Source organism: Cupressus sempervirens, chromosome 3, assembly GCF_028749045.1.
Source record: "Cupressus sempervirens isolate cs-2001-9-10 chromosome 3, ASM2874904v1, whole genome shotgun sequence".
Classification (NCBI taxonomy): domain Eukaryota; kingdom Viridiplantae; phylum Streptophyta; class Pinopsida; order Cupressales; family Cupressaceae; genus Cupressus; species Cupressus sempervirens.
Window position 1 is genome coordinate 869,239,081 of NC_143120.1, and position 18,426 is coordinate 869,257,506.

Below are 18,426 nucleotides of genomic sequence, written 5' to 3' on the forward strand. Positions count from 1 at the left end.
TCTTAGAATGGGACATTATGTTTCCTCATCATATCCCAATTAAACTATTGAAATGAAAAATAGGCCAAGGGTCTCTATTAATCACTTACGTTTATGAAGGGGAGATTACACATACAGATGGTTTGCAAATGTTCAATACATCACTGCAAGAGACATACAAATCATGCCTGAAGTCATGTATTTTGTAATGGGCACCCTTGGATGTCCCAAAAAAACTAAACCAAATTGCTGAAAGGAATTATGTCAAACAGTTTGCATTCAACTTCTTAAAACCCCTTATAACTGCGGAAATCAAACGTTTATTTGTTTGTTGTGTTTCGTGCATGGAATTGGTATCATACAACATAAACAAGAAAGAAACTACAATAATATGCAAAGTGGAAATGAACGGCTGCTAATAAAATGTTATCTTCAGAATTCATAAAACCAAATACATGGCAGATTTATCAACTCACTAATTACTTCAGCAGTATTGACATAATACTCCAGCCCATGCTTCCGAACTTGCTGCTACAATACTTTGTCCTTCAATCAGTCCACTACCTTCATAATACCATTCCCTTAAAGCGGCATAAGCGTCAGACAAGTAGGGAAGAAGATATGAGCAAAATATCAAATCTGCCTGTAGCCGGAAATGCAACTAAACTGCCTGATAATGAAGCCAATAAGAAAGAATTCCAAAGGCCAAACCCCAAGGGAATGACGTCTAGAATGTTACAAGAGAGGATAGACGTCCTCAAATGCCAAGAACAAAGCTGCAACTCACACACCAATTTCTTCTCATATTCAACCTGTCTAATGAAGCCACAAATGCTTCCTTTTATTCTATTCCCACGGGTCCGCTCAACTCATATGGGCAATGTGGGATAAAAGATGTGTAATATATAAAACATATATTAAAATACCCCTTATGTCTCCCTTGGGTACACACTACCATAAAATAAATATTAAAGTAACACTTTAATATTTTACAATTAACTAGACGTTACTTTAATAAAACTTCAGGCATTAAAATGTATTAGCAATCGGACTCCGAATAATGCGAGTGATAGCTCATCGGAAAGCTCTCACCGAGGAGTATCGAACTCCAATCACCAAAATTGACCTGCACTGTGTCCTGCCGACTTACTAAAAATAGTAAGTATGCCTGAAACTGAGTAAATCAACTTCGTTTTGGCCCAAACTGGAAATGACTAGGCCAAAACACTCCAGGATCCCATTAAACCCTTCGTTAGCCCTTGGGACTATGTAGAACAAGGCTAACGCGCACACACTTGGTCAACTGCTAAAAGATGGGATCATTACATATTTAGGCTTATATACATGGCAACTGACATATATACATGACAAAACAAACACAAAGGATCTTAGCATTAAATTATTTGTATGTCTGCAAACATGCCTTATCCCATGTAGAAGAAAAAAAAATGATCCGTCTATTGTAATAACTTTCTTGCTTCATACTACTCAGCTATCAAATTGATAGGACTGCTTGTAGTTTTTTATGATCAACAAGGTGCACTCTGTGTAATAACTTATGGTGCTTAGGAAATAAAGGGGTTGAATTGTCTTTTTAGCACTCTTATTTATGTAGATAGTATGACTATATAATGAATGGGGACAAATCTAGCATTGTTTACTTAAGATTTAGCCAGGGTCTTGAAAAGCTTTGTAAATTTTAAGTTGCTAAAAACGTACAGAAGCCTAAGAAATTTCTCAAGGCCTAAAGTGGATATCAATGTTAAAATCAATTCTAAATTTAACAAATCAATGCTCGTAACTTATTTTTTGTGAACCAATAATCTGTTGTTACAGCTAGTGTGCATTTAAAATTTAAATACTTGTTTGCAGTTTTTTAAAGATTGTATTGTGTTAATCTCATTTGTCTTATCTTTCATGCTAAGAATAAAAAATGAAAATTTGAATGATTGAAGAGTCGTGGTTGGTTCTTTGTTTCCATCCAAAAGTGATTAGTGAAGGGTTCTACGCTGATTTCTAGAGTCATTAGTGAAGCCTTGTGATTGGTCCTATGTAGATAGTATGACTATATAATGTATGAGGACAAATCTAGCATTGTTTACTTGAGATTTAGCCAGTGTTTTATTAAGCTTTGTAAATTTTGAGTTACTAGAAACGTGTATAAGCCTAAGAAATGTCTCAAGGCCTAAAGTGGATATCAATGTTAAAAATCAATTCTAAATTTAATAAATCAATGCTCGTAACTTATTTTTTGTGAACCAATAATCTGTTCTTACTGCTAGTGTGCATTTAAATACTTGTTTGCAGTTCTTTAAAGCTTGTATGGTGTTAATCTTATTTGTCTAATCTTTCATGCTAAGAATAACAAATGAAATTTGAATGATTGAAGTGTTTTGATTGGTTCTTTGTTTTTATCTAAAAGTCATTACTGAAGGGTTCTAAGCTGATTTCTACAGACATGAAGCCCTTGTGATTGGTCCTCCAAACAGATCAATTTATTTTAAGACAAGCATTTTATAAAGTCGGTCTGTATAACACTGTACAGAATATGTTTTTAGAAAGAACATTTTATTGATAGTTTAACTCATGTTTTAAAATACATAAGAACACTTTATATGGATTACATTTAATTGTACAAGACATAGTTGATATATATAAATTATCTTGTACTAGGCAGCTATTCGCTAAATTTTCATAATCTCCTCTTTGGTATAACATTATCCGTTTCTGTATTCCTTTCTTTGAAACTGAACACATTTTCATTTCATTGTGAAATGCACATTATGCCTGTAAACTGAAACCAACCCTTGCTGCACACTCTTAGATGGTGGAGTGAAGTTTTGTCGATATTCTGATGATCTGCTGTGCTTGTCATCTTAGTTAACCAATCTAAGAGTATTAGAATTTGGATAAATACAATTTTGATTCTACTTGTACAGTTATACTCAACAAAGAAGTTAATCAATAGGCAGGTGAATGAAGATAAAACTTCAGAAAGTTTCTTTCTTAGTTCTTTGGCCTCTTTAAGAATTAAATCTTCTTATGAAAATCGGATCTTTCCCTGCAATACAGGTGTCACAAGCCTATCTTCGTCTTTTTAAAGGTGCAAATGTGCAGATGCCACTTGAATTTGTGAAAGAGATGCCAAAACCTGCAACAAAGTTCAGGCTGGACTTCTCTTCTATTCTTGGTCCATTATTTTTCATGTGGGTTATTCAATTACTCTTTCCTGTAAGTATCCACTATGATCTGCTACCACTCCCTTTCAAATTCTCTCTCTCTCTCTCTCTCTCTCTCTCTCTATATATATATATATATATATATATATATATATATATATATATATATATATACATTTGTTCCTGATTGACAACTTTTAATAAATGTAACTGGTTGCCTTAAGAAGGCTACTGCTAATGTGAATGAAAAATGGAAAAAAAATGTTCGAAGGTGTCCAATTGAGTGAGTTTGATCTTCATTTGAGATCCTATTTGATGAAAGGGTTCTATCTCTTGAACGAAAGGAAACATCTTAATCACCTATCTTCATAACACAACCAAATCAGTTCATTTGTGCATAATGGCTATTGTTAAACTTTAATTATTTGTTGTTTGTTAATTATATATTAATTTTTATTTTGAAAGAGGTCATAATTATTCCATTAAGTCGCTGCCACATACTTTGGAGTATTTTACTTACATTGATAATCTTTGGTTTGTATTGTTGTTGACTTAATGTGATGTAGGGTACTCCCCTTATTCAACAAAACACACACAACACAACAGAGAAATAAACAGAAATTTGCAAGAACACATCTCTTCTCAATCACTTCTCTTCATAACAAAACCAAATCAGTTCATTTGTGCATAAAAGCTATTGTTAAACTTTATTTATTTTCTGTTTGTCAATTATATATTAACTTCTATTTTAACTGCAATCATAATTATTCCATTAAGTCACTGCCCCATACTTCGGAGTATTTTATTTATATTGATAATCTTTGGTTTGTTTACCACATAGGGTAAGAAGTTCAACACATGTATAACACGATTCAATTCAGAATAGGTACTTTATTCATGTATGCACTTGCAGATTACAATCCAATTACAATGACTACAATGATCAATGATGATTACCGTGATGATTCCAAAGTCCATCTTGGACGTGTACATATACCTTTCTGAAGGGGTGACTAAAGCGTCACGCGCCCGTTCGGATACTACTCTACCCGTCGGCTACACTATACATTTTACTGAAAACATGGTTTGTATTGTCATCAACTTAATGTGATGAAGGTACTTCCCTTATTCAACAAAACACACAACACAATAGGGAAATAAACAGAAAATTGTAAGAAATAAACAATGACAGGGACAAAAGCACTTGCTTTCTATCATCTTCAATGAAATGGCATTACAATATTCCAATTTTACAATGGCGCAGGGGGATGTCGGGATGAGATCTGGGTGTGGGAAAAATAAGGGTCTCAATTTGGGGATGACGGGGGGACAATGGGGGTGTGAGGGGAGGGGGAGGTTGCATAGTATACATATATGACTTCAAATGCTAATTATTATGAAATGGTACTTCAATATAACATACCAAATATAGTTGAGCAATGAATATGAAAAATTGAAATGCGATTCACAAACCATAAGTTCAAACTTGAAAGCTGAAACTTCATAACCAACCACCATTGAACTTAGTAACATATTCATAGTAAGTTGTAGCATTAAAAACATCAAAGTTTTAACCATAATGATAATGATAAATTAAAAGTATAAATCATACATCATACCATGTAAGTCAACCTTTGACTATCAAATGACAAAGATGAATGATTCAAAATTCATTGTTCAAATTATAAATATGATATATCATAAAGATCAAGATGCTCATGATTACAATGAGTAGTGTAGCATGAAACAGTGAAATGAAATAATGTATCATGGCCATATCAAGTGAGTACAATATATAAGAGGCTACCCCTGTTGCTTATACTAGTTCGATTAAAACAAATTTATCAAGAAACAAGACTAATATCAGATGACGTACAAAGTATTGACAACTGGGAGCAGCTCACGCTTATTATAGAACTCAAATTTAATAACTCAACCCAACTCTCTACACAAACTCTCACTAAGCATGATTGGCATGCATTGCTCTTCATGAATATTGAATATTTTCTGGGAAAAAACTTCTATTCTTCATGAGTGTCATTGACCTTGATTCCTCACAAGTGGTGATGCACAAATAGTTCCTTGATAGGTGTTATGGCTTCAATAGTCACACCGTGCACTAGACATTGTTGACTAAAAATGACCCTCTCTCTCTCTCTCTCTCTTGATGTTAAACTACCAACAAGTAGCTACCTAGGCTATGAGCGTATCTAGTGTACTCGCGGGTTAAACTGGGGGTGATCCTTATAGCTACCACACGATTTTTCCTAAATGTTCAAAGCCACCTTGCTCGTATTTCTTGCTTCCGCCCAAAACAGGCATGTTATTTGTAACTGGAGGAGAACCTTTTACCCCCTTGTATTTTGGCTACTCACAACCTCAACTTCCCATCCTATGTAAGTCTTGCATTACAGTTGTCAATATTTCCTAATAGCTATGTCTCCATGAAGCGTTGGAAATGCAAATCACAGGTTAACGGTTTAAACTCAACCAACAACTCCAACACCTTGCATTTTCTCCAGGCTCCACAACGATCAATTTTCTCTGAATTTGTTTCAGTGCTGTTTGGGTTATTCCTTCTTCCCTAGACACCAAATGATGTCGAAGGCTGTATTCTTAGCAAGCTTTGAGTCTTATAGAGGGCGATTCAAAACATACACTTATTCTTCAATGACCAATCTTGAGCATACAACGTTTGTTGAAGATGGGTCTCACTGATAGGGCTCTATATTTGCAGAAACTCAGCCCATTCAATTCTTCTTGATGATGTCTTCCAATTGTAAGAAATATTCTCTCCTTTCTGCCCGTAACTGGTGTTTCCAATCTATTTCAATATTCCTCATGGTAATGCTCTAGTTCCCCGGTATCCCTCAGGGCATGTGGCAATGTACCTCTTTTTCGTTTTTAGTCACATATATGCACTCATTAGGCTTAAAGAACAATATGTATAATCACACATATATGAAATTAATCTAATTTATTAAATGCGAAAAAAGGGTTTAAAAAAAATAGTTAATAGATTCTTCTTCTTGAGTGCAATTAAGGGGGGACATTACATACTATCTATAAAATCTCAATGATGAGAATGTAAGGGTGGGAGCTCTCTAATCATCCCCTAAATTGAAGTTCTCATCACTACAAGTACTAGACTCCTCATGGGTAAGATAATATGAAAAACCTTAAAAATTGACTTTTCAACAAGGGCATTAGACACACCCTGTGTGTCCCCTAGAAGCACCTAGCATGCACTTGGGCACTCGAGATGCACCCTCTTACCCGCACACCCATCGGGTGCATTGACCGGTGTGGCCATAGTGAAGCGTCACTTTGGTAGTGGTAGTGGAGTGCGGGTGCACGACGTATGTGCACTTGGTGTGCTAGGGTTTTACCCCAGGTGCGTGACGTATGCGCACCCAGTGCACCAGGGTTTTACTCTAGGTGTGCACACCCTAGTAACACTGTAATATTTAGAACAAGTAACATGTTGCAGCTACATGGGCATTTTTTATTACAATAATCTACAAGACAAAGCCACAATCTACTATTTTGGAACTGAGCCCTAAAACCCTCCTTCAACTCTATATAAATAGCACAATTAACTGCCTTAAAATATTTTTGAAGGTGAAATTTCCTCACTTTGGTGCTGTTGTTTTATGAGGATCTCTGAAAATGTAATAGCAGTGCTTGTACGGTATGTGTTTTTCAAGGGCAACAATGTCTCTCTTATTTATATTGTGGATGGGACATGGAGAGACATGTCGCTTCATGGGACATGTGTATTCATTAACGTATACTCTATTAATTAATATAATGACATATATATGTATGTATGTATTTATTTCGATAGTCTTATTGTATTAATTTCTCTAACATAATAATACTTAGATATATATCTCATATATATATATATATATATATAATATCTCATATATAACATATAAATATGTATTTGCATAGATATTTACATTAGTATTGTCTCATAGGTTTATCCAACAAAAGCTACCAAACATCGACACTCCCTCTACCTAGGGAGGGTAAACACAAGATATTATATTACCTCAACGTAAAATCAAGAATTACAAGTTTTAAGAATACCATTTAGATATCATCTCATGATTCAAGAGTAATGGTCTCAAAATATCAAGTCACATGACAATGTATCCTCAATAATACTTACCAGAGAAACATTCATGGTTTGTTTAAGGAACTTACTTCACCATGCAAGATACAATCAATCATGATCTGTCTCAGACACCATAAGATGCACATCACAATAGAAGGCCATTGTCTGTTTAAGGAACTTAGTTGACCATGCAAGTTATAATCTGTCATGATCTGCTTAGACATCATAATAGAAGACTAAATTATTATAAGATTGTCACCTTCCAGTAGCTTCTATAGATACACATGATAATCATTTCGAAGTCGTCACTTCCTCATGATGTACATAGGGGATAGGTTGATCAAAATCCTACAGTCACACACATTGTAATGTTCCCATTATAAAATAAATAATAATTTAATCTTTGTAACGGGCCGATTGATTTATTTTATCTCGAACCCATTTTAATTTTAATTTTTGTGTTCGAAGCTTGTGTCACCGTCGGCTATTTTTGTACACCCTCGGAATGGTTTCCCGACGGGTATTTAAGCACGACTTGTAGGAAGTCTTAGGTATGCTTGGATTATATTTTCTCTGTACTATGGATTCCTATTGGAGTTCGGAATTGTTCGCTATTTCGGAAGTGAAAGACCTTATTTGGTTTGTGCTGTTTTGGTGGGATTCAACCGTCACCCTATTCTGTTGGTGTTCTTCTTGGTCTGTATCTGGCAAATTGAGGACTTAATTGCATATCAGTACCTGTTGGTGAATCTTTGGACTTTGTGTATGTTACTTCTAGCAAATTTAAGTAGTATCAATTGGTTTGTATTGTTGAATCATCTATTAGTGCTACGAGGACATTACTGGCTGATTGAATGGCCTTGAAATATCATCGTACAACCTCATTATCTCCTTCCGTTCAGCTCTCTCCATCCGTATGGCCTCTAACTCCTTCACACGATTCTCCATCCTCACTGTACGGCTTCATTAATCCCTCTGTATTGCCTTCTTATACACCGTACAGTCTACTATTCTTGGCCACCGTACGGCCTTCTCACATGCCGTACGGATTTCTAAAACATCCATACGCCTAAAATATCATTCCCGTATAGTCACCGTACATTACATGTTCTTGAATCCGTACGGATGTTATTTCCTGCTGTATCCGTACGGGCATCTCACCCCACCCTCCTGCACATCGTACGGCCTGTCATTTGCTACCGTACGTCCCTTCAGTACGACCATCTTAGACTCCTGATTGCTCTAAACAGGTCGTATACCGTACGGCTCTGTTTCCTTAGCCGTACATCCTTCTAGTGCAAATTGCCGCATTCATACAGCTATTCTAGGGTCTCTTGCAATACCCCTGTTCGGAATTAGCTGGTACATTACAGTGGTATCAAAGTTCTTTGATCTTGCCAGCCTGTGGACAGTGAATGAGAGTTTATAGCCGGCAGAGGACACATTCCGTTGATCGAATGGCTGACAAACAGGAACCGACTGGTGCCGAACTTGTGGCACTTTTGAGGGAACTTGCTCGGAATCAGGCACAGATCATGGATATGCAACGACTCATGGAGGAAACCCTCAAAAAGTTGGCGGAGAACAAAATATCTCAAGAACAAAATGAACATAGCGCGGACTTAGTATCGGGTAAACCACACCCTCAGCCAACACACTCTCGAGCTTCCATGCCGACTTTCCCACCACGGACGAAAGCACATCACGGAGAGAAACTACCAACTTTCGAAGAGATAAGAGAGGACTGGAGGAATGCAAACCTTGAAGAGGACATTTCCTACAAAGATTACGCAGATCTGAGGATGAGATACTCGGAAGGCGGAAACAGAGGAGGATACTTTAATGATGATCTCAGGAGAAAATTGAGTAAGGTGAATCTGTCTCCATTTGACGGATCGGGTTCCATTTCAGCACAAGCGTGGGTGATGAAAGTTGATACCTACTTCCAGTTAAATCCTATGCCAGAAGAAGAAGCAATCAAATTTGTTGCGTTGCACTTGAAAGGAGTTGCGCAAGAATGGTGGCACTACGACACCATCACATTAGGGCATGATCAAATAAAGACCTATACGAAATTTACAGAGAGACTAATAGAATGATTTGATGGGAAAGATCTTGAGCCCAATTTCAAAGATCTGGTGTAATGTCCCCATCATAAAATAAATAATAATTTAATCTTTGTAACGAGCCGATTGATTTATTTTATCTCGGACCCATTTTTATTATGTTTTCGTAGTTTGTGTCGCTGTTGGCTAACTTGGTACACCCTTGGAAAGCTTTTTTCCGATGGGTATTTAAGCACGGCTCGTAGGTAGTCTGTAGGCATGCTTTTTGGATTGTATTTCTCTGTACTGCGGATTCCTGTTGGAGTTCGGCATTGTTTGCCATTTTGGAAGTGAAAGACCTTCCCTATTTGGCTTGCTCTGTTTCGGTGGGATTCAACCCTCACCCTATTCCGTTGGTGTTCTTCTTGGTCTGTTCTTGGAAAATTGTGGACTTAATTGCATATCAATACCTGTTGGTGAACCCTTGGACTCTGTGTCTGCAAATTGTGGATGTACTTCCTGCAACTCTAAGTGTTATCAATTGGTTTGTATTATTGAATCATCCACAGGAACATTACTGTTCAGCATTGTGCACACTATATTAACTCTCTGTATTGCCAACCACTTCATTCCATATTCTTATTCTGTCTGTGCAACTTTCATTAACTACACTACTCTCCATCTCCACCATACGGCATCCCATCTCCATTGTGTCACCGTACGGCCTTAGGACATCACTCTACGTACAACATTCCCAGAAATCCACCGTATGCCCAAACATAGTCACCATATTGACTTCAGGTGTCACCATACGGACTCAAATTTGTCACCGTATAGCTTGTAGGTGACACCATACGAACTGTTTAGTGTCATAGTACAGTCACCTCTTTCTCATCTGTACGGCTACCTTCCTTTAATCACCTGTCTTCCCTTCATTCCATACCACTGTACGATCCTAACTTCACTATATTAGCCCTTCCATACCGTCCGTACGATCCTCCTTATTGTGCACTACTTGCCCTTATCCGTACGGAATTCTAGGCTCTGTACTTCGTCCTCAGTCGGGATTGTTTCGGAACACTACAAAATTATGTCCACAATTTGCCACGAACAGACCAAGAAGAATACCAACGGAATAGGGTGAGGGTTGAATCCCACCGAAACTGAGAAAACCAAATAGGAAAGGTCTTTCACTTCCGAAATGGCGAACAATGCTGAACTCCAACAGGAATACATTGTATAGAGAGATATAATCCAAAAAGCATGCCTACAGACTACCTACGAGCTGTGCTTGAATACTCGTCGAAAAAAAGCTTTTTGAGGGTGTATCAAGTTAGCTGACGACGACACAAACTACGAAAACATAATAAAAATGGGTCTGAGATAAAATAAATCAATCGGCCCGTTACAAAGATTAAATTATTATTTATTTTATGACGGGGACATTACATCTGGCGCAACTGAGGCAAACTGGATCGGTGGATCAGGTCATTGCGGAATTTCAGACTTTCTGTGTTGGACACGGATATTTCCAAAAGACGGCGGGTCGTGCTCTTCATGGATGGATTTGCAGAACCACTGAAAGGTTGGGTGAAGGGATTCATTCCGTCTACCTTGTCGGAAGCAATCAATAAGGCACGAAGTATGGCATCATCGTCGGCATCATCCTCATCCTCTCGAAGTCACTCACATCCGAAACCACTAATGTTTCCGAGGGACAAACCTCCATCCAAGAAGCCTTCGTTGGATGAAGCCACCTGACAGGAACTCCAAAGGAAGAAGTTGTGTTTCAATTGCAAGGGGCCGTGGGAGCCTGGCCACCGGTGCCTCGGGAAGGGGAAGATCCATTACATCGAGATGGTGTCTGATGATGAGGACGAACACGGACAAGAAGAAATGTCAGTGGAAGATGACCAACCTAACAATGACACCAAAATGGCCAGTTTAATTTATATGGAGTGGCCAGTTTAAAGGTTGGAGAGGGTGGGGGTATATTCTCACTCCCAACTGAAATTTGGCTAGTAAGTTATCGACCTCTTCTTCTGCTTTCATAGTGCCAAGGTCTTGTTTCTCTCCTGTGCCTAGGGTCAGCATAGATGCTGGAGCTATGAGCTACGGTGGTGTGGGAGTGGGAATCGTTTGAGTAAGAGGTAATCTTGTAGGTGTCACTATTAGAGCAACTGTTATCTGCCAAATATGGCAGTACCGTGCTAGTTATGGAAGTAGTTTATATGCCAAACGTGGAGAGGTTCCTATACCAAGTATGGAAGCTATACACAACAACCAATACCAATACTATACCAATAACCAGAACATACAAATTACACAAAAAATATTAGGAAAATGTACCAAGGAATTAAATTACCAATATTACCAATGTTCCCAATAATACCATACAATTCCAATTCCAAATGATCCCCACATATAGCATGCCCATTGGTTACAAGAACCGTCACGACTCTTGGTACATGAGTTTCCATAATGACTCTTATTAAGTACCTTAGTTACTTTATTACTAGCCTACGCTATCACTCTCAAAATGTTTTTCAAATTTCAAAAAAAATCCAGTGATGTTTAAGAGGATTATAAAAATGTATTTTCCCACTCCAGGTGCCCCCAAAGTATTGAAGAAAACACCAAAACCCTAACCAACTAGCCCTAGTAAACTCACGTATCTCATTAGCAAGGTACAAACAAGCACGTAAAGGTACAACTAGGCTTAATGAGACCAATGGAGGCACCAATCCTATGCAAACCTCCTATTTCAACTACAGCTAATAATATTTCCACACTCCATTAAAACACAGCTATGATCTTTGTATGGAACCGTTAAGATATTTTCCAGATTGTGTCTGTCATCAATGTAGAGAATGTCTCCTGTAAGGGATTTCAACCTCACAAATCCTATGAAGAGCAATCTTCTTTGACACCTGAAGCAATATCAAAATATTAAACTCAACATGACAGAAATGAGCTCTAACTTGTCTTCTCTATTAAATATTTACAATGCACTTTTAATCGTGGCACCCAAAAATACAATTTTAAATTATACTGAATAACAAAAAAGTTAATTGTTTAAAATATGAACTTTATAAAATATTAACTTCTTATTTGAAATAAAACCACGAGACCATTCCAAATATTGGGCCAATGATGTCCACTGCTCTCATCGACATGTCTAAAAATATAATTGCTGACAATTGGGCTCAATCTGTGCCTGACTTACCAAAACTAGTATGGAAAAACTCATTGGAAATGACTCTAGATTGGGGCTTTATGCTCATCGTAATCTTCAAAACCCAAATAATTATCTAATACTGTTATCCCGTTGGATCAATTATCTCCAAAGTTCCTAAGTTAAAACTCATTAGCCTCCGTGAACCCAATTGATTAGGCCAATGGTCCACCTTGTTGAACAGGTTAGGAAGGAGACATCATATATATTTGATTGTCTCTTCCTCTAGTATGGGATTAAACATGAAATAACTGTCCACTTTTTGTACCAAGCTCTAGCTGAAGTCTTCCTGAAACCATCATAGCAGGGAAGGGTTAGTTTACCAACCTTTTTCTGGAGTGCAAAATCCAGGTTTATACTTAATTTTGAGATCAATATAGTCTCTAAAAGATATGAAAGCTTGAAAGTCAGGACCTCCACTCATCCAATCTTGCATGAATTGATTATGAAAATCCTTAACTTGGAGATATTCTCAACTTGTGGCTGAGTCCTGGGTGGGAAAGTTGGCCTAAGTGGTCTAGAAGTAACTTTTCTTGTTTGCTGATTTGCTTTTCCACTATGAACTGAATTATTTCCTTGACCATTGTCACGTCTTGTGGACAATTATTGCCTCCATTATTTGTACCCACATTATTATTGTTGTTATTATTCTTACCTAGTTGAAAAGCCACAAGTTTTGCTGATGGTTCCAAATGCTGATTTGTCTCCTGTGTCCTCTGTACTGCAGCCTGTTTCCCTCTAAGAAGTGCATCCATCATGTTTAGGAAATGCTCCTCCCTTGGATCTCTATCACCCATGTTTCCTATTTTTGTGCTTCTACTACTCTTTTTTCTTCTGCAGCCAAATCAGGACAAGACATTTCCTATGAGTTGTAGTGATGCATGTATGGCCGATGCTCCCTGACATATGAAATCTTATCATTTGGAGCCCTTTAGGATGGCAGGATATACTGCTTTGATACCACTATAACATACACATTGTTTTCCCTTTTTGTTTATTTGTGTGATTATGGAAATAGAAGAAGATGCAAATAGGGTATTGTTTGCATATTCACACTTGCAGTAGTATAGATAAAGAAGTAACTTTAAAATAACAGTATTTAGGAAGTATTGAGTGATTAATCTTCCAACAATTGGCAGTCACGTTGTGAGTCATAGATACTAATTGAGAATCAATTCCAAGAGATGTAGTGAGTTTCTACTGATTGGTATTCTGATTGGGATCAAATGAAGTCTTCTGTATCTGTGATTTGTATATCCAAACCACCAATCTATGAAAGCTAATCGATTGATATACTGATTTGGATCTAAATGAAGTCGGTATGACTCTGCACTGTATGAAAGCCTCAGAAGTATGACTCCAATCAGGGAATGGGAAGCAGAGGATTATATATGATAAGGATCTGAACTGGTTCTGGTTTGATGATTTGTGCAGATGTGATGCTGTGATCAAGCACCAACAATGATATGATTGCACTTTCCAAATGATTTTGATGCCTGAGCTGTCAATGCGATCCCAAAACATCTATGAAATGTGTATGGAATGTATTAGAGAAACAAGCTGTGTATGATATGCAAAACTACGGTAGCACCATGAGTGGTCCAAACTTACGTCTCTATTGATATGATGCAATCAAATGTATGATTGTGTAAAGTGTGTGATTACCCTATGTCTTTGATGATTGGTGTTATTCCTGCAAGTTGGTTCCGTGAATGAAGAGGTGTGTGTCACACCAGTGCTTGTGGTTGTTCGCTACTGAAGAAGAGTCCAATGCAATACTGATCCGAGGTGTGGTGCAGTCAATGTTGAGCTTGGTTCAAGGGAATTATATTGCCAATCAATGGTCTGTATACCAAGAGATATTGCTACATCAGCCAAGTGATTATCATTGGGAAGTATGCTGATCTGCAAGATGTGATCGATCTCCAAGGGTATTTCTATCTCTGATCTGCAAATAAGAATTGCTGCAGTTAGTCCAGTTACTTCACGAAGTGAATTCACCTAATTGGAAAAACTGACAGGCTAGTTAGGATCTTTCAATTCTGAAACTGCTCTGTAATACAACTTCCCAAATAGGAATTAATCACAAAGAAATGATATACTGAATTGGTGATAACGAACACAAACAATGGTTAGTCAAATATGCAACTGTCAATTCTAAGAAGCCATAAGTTAGCCACCCAAAGTGCAAGCAAAATTCACATAATAAAATAGGTCCTACTTAAGGTGGTGCACTAGGCATACATGTGAACCGCTCTTGGTTACAAACTTACATGTATTGTTCTAGTGGCGTATGTATGAAATACCCCTTCTTCTTATTTAAGAAAAGCTAATGCATTTGTTTGATGGGAATCACAAAGGTTTCATTCATAGCATGTAATATGTCTTGGGCATACAATAGTTCAGACTTAACAATGACTGATAAACAACAAATTTACAAGAAATTGAATACTCACTAGTTGTTATTGCTTAAATAGATGAATTGGTTCTTATACATTCTTCTTGATGCTGAAAATAACGAGGAATGCTTTGATTACATGCAACATACCTGTGTTGATTTTGGTAGCATGAAAGCTGTTTCATTTGCCCTAATTAAACTATATTTGTTTTCTCGAGAATACCTTGGTTAATGAATATTTGTTCAATTATTAGTTTCTTGCAACCATTTCCATTTTGGTTGGTAAGAGGCCTTTTATCTCAGCCATTGATTGAGAATCAATCTCGACCGATGATTTTACAGTGAGAGTAGTATAAAAGAGGTGCTAGGGGGCATTTGGAAATCATCAAGTTTTGGAGAAATCATTTGTAGTGATAGCAAATATTTTTGCAGTGGCAACAAGGGCGCAGTGATAGCATTGGGATTAGCAATGGGGAAATATCAGGGAGAGAAACTGGGAGTTGATGGAGTTCTGCCAATAAGAGGCCAGGAATTTTTGTAATTCTTAATAACTGAAGTTAATGTATTTTCCATTTGCAGAACTGATTTTACCTTCGGAACCTTTCCAGGGACAGTTTGTCCGAAAATATTGTGTTAATTATGTTATGAGCTTCTTTCCATATTTATTTTTTGTGTAATTCCAGTTGTGTTATTTTTCATTAGTAGCTGTGGATTAATTTTCAGAAGTTAAATAATCTATTAAGATAGGAGATTAATAATCAGTGATCGCCATAGTAATTTTCACATGATATCAGAGCGGTGTTAAGGGTAGAAAAGGTTTGTCCTAGGAAAGAATTTGAGATTTATAAAACCTAGTTTGATCTCTTTGCAATTATTATTGCTTTAATCCCTTGAGATGGCTTCAACTGGTTTGAGAGATCAGGATCTAGATTGGATGGTGCCTCACATTTTGGTGCTTGGAAGGCCAAAATTTCTTTAGTGTTGGAAGAGAATAGTATCAAGGATTATGTTACCATTGTTATAGTTGTACCTACACATGCAACACAGCTTGCAGCATAGAAGAAGGATGATGCCAAGGCAAGGAGGAGAATCCTTGATGGTATCAACGACCATATTATTCCACATATCTCGGAGTTAGATATGGCGAAGAAAATGTGAGATGCCATTCTAAATCTATACTAGAATGCTACCACTAACAAAAAGTTGATTCTTAGAAAAAAGTTGAAGAATACTTGAGATGAAAAAGGGAGAAGACATCACAAGTTATCTCACCAGGGTTAGACTTGTCAAGGATGAGTTAGCAGCTGTTGGAGATAGCCCTAGTGATGATGAACTAGTCCTAAATGGGGGTTTCCTTGTTCAAGTTACTAATGGACGAGACATTATCGAGTTGGGATCAACTATGGCATGATTTCACTTAGGGGGAGTTTAGACTAAGTCTTGTCAATGGGGTCAATAAGAGTCAATGAAGTGAGGTGGAACATGAAAATGTTGCCCTAGTGGGATAAGGTAAAGTAAAGAAGGGGTCTAGTAAATGGTCTAATTCACAAAGTGAGAAGAAGAAGAAGAAGAACCTATCTAAAGTCAAGTGCTTTGGTTATCATGATTGATTGCCTGAAAAGGAAGAAGAATAAGAAAAGGGCAAAGAAGTAGGTGGTTGTTTACCGTACAGGTAAAGAAGTCACACATACAGACAATAATAGCAGAATAGCAGAATTATATTCGCAATAGTAGATTAATGATGATTTACAATGATCTCGGACGGGATATAAATACTACTGTTGAACCTTCCCGAAGGAGTCCGTCGGCCACAATTATTTTATCCGTTACAAACTATTTACTGCCGGACTGTCGGCTATGGAATACCGAAACACCGCCGGACCGTCGGCTACAGAATACAGAAACACCGCTGGACCGTCGGCTACAGAAACATCGCCGGACCGTCGGCTATAAAAACACCGCTGGACTGTCGACTACAGAAACATCGCCGGACCGTCGGCTACAGGAACACCGCCAGCCTGTCGGCTACAAAAACATCGCCGGACCATCGGCTACAGAATACAAAATACCGCCGGAACCATCCAGTCGGCTAACACCATCCCCCCCAAAAAGAAAAGTCGTCTCCTGACGATTGACAAAATATCTGAGACAAATTAACAACAAAATACATTAATAGAGTGACTACAACAAGAGAAATCTACTTCTGTCATATCACTTCCACATTCATCCCGTTACATCTGTAGCCTCTGCTAACACAATACTGTCTCCTCAAGCTGACCTTGATAGCCACCTGTGCTGCTTTCTCTGTTTCAATTCCTCGGTACCCTAAGCCAAGTGTCGCTGCACTGCCTCCAACCGGATGATCAGCTCCTCCCGAGCTCTCTACGCATCCACCCAGACAGCCTCACAGCCAACACCTGCTCCCACTGCCTCTGGTACACAGAAAGTCCATGCCTGCAGCAACTTCAACTCTTCTCAACTGGTCAGACTCCCACGACTGATATCCGCCACGACTGGGGGTCCAGGGGGCAACGCCCGCAGCAGGGTCGAGGGGCAGCGCCCCCGCGGGGTCCTGGGGCAGCGCTCCCTGTCGCAGTACAGGGTGGGGTCGAGGGGCAGCGCCCCTCACTGCCAAGACCAAATTAACACTTCGCAACCCACACAGGAATGCACGGATCACACCATTTTTGTCATTCTCTGTCGATTCTGCACTCTTTCTGGCAACCACGGATACGTCCCCTTCCCTTTGGCATCATCTGTCACTCATTCTGAACAACTTGATTTTGTCGAGGTTTTTTTTTTTTTTTTTTTTCTTCTTTTTTTTGTAGTACCGAACCTCTGACTGGCGCCCGTGTCCTACTCCACGGCCTTTCTGTCCTCACCTGCGGCCTTCCTGGCGTCGCCCGCGGCCTTCATGTTCTCCCTGCGGCCTTTTTGTTCTCCCCGCGGCCTGTTCTTCTCCTACTCGCGGGCTTTGTTTCCTTACCCGCGGACTATTCTTTCACTGGCGATTAACGGCGAGGATTTTATAAAATATAATGCCCGCGGGGGCTCTCTCTTCTTTTTTTCTGCCGGAGGAACTTATGCTGTCAGTCCTCCTCCTTTCTCTGCCGGAGTAAAGTTTATCCCATGGGGCTTTACCCTCCGTGGGAGTCTCTTGCCCGCAGGACTTCCCGGCCGCTACCTTTTTTTTTTTCAATTTTTTTTTTTTTTTTTTTTTTTTTTTTTTGTTTTTCAAATTTTTTTTTTTTTTTCTTCCCTAAAAGAAATCAAATAACAAAGGTACCTCCGTTTTGTCTCCCGGTGTCGCCATTTTGCAACGACGACTGAGTCAGCTGGCCATCTTGTGACAGCGACGGAGTCTTCCCGGCCCCATATATTTTAAATTTGGATCTGTTGACTGTCGGAGGTACTTTCTGCCCGTCCAAAGTTGATAATCTGATCGCTCCATTGTCGCCGACCTTCCG

The 18,426-nt window shown here is 38.4% G+C and overlaps 1 protein-coding gene across 3 annotated transcripts in view; it reads left to right on the plus strand.

Moving 5' to 3' along the window:
* Positions 1-18,426, plus strand: part of LOC149569542 (ABC transporter A family member 8-like) — a 189,173-nt gene that overhangs the window by 113,881 nt on the left and 56,866 nt on the right. For all 3 annotated transcript variants that reach the window (XM_089822219.1, XM_089822220.1, XM_089822222.1), the window contains exon 7: positions 3,052-3,210. In XM_089822219.1, the coding sequence (XP_089678345.1) occupies positions 3,052-3,210 (159 nt within the window). The remainder of the gene's footprint in view (positions 1-3,051; positions 3,211-18,426) is intronic.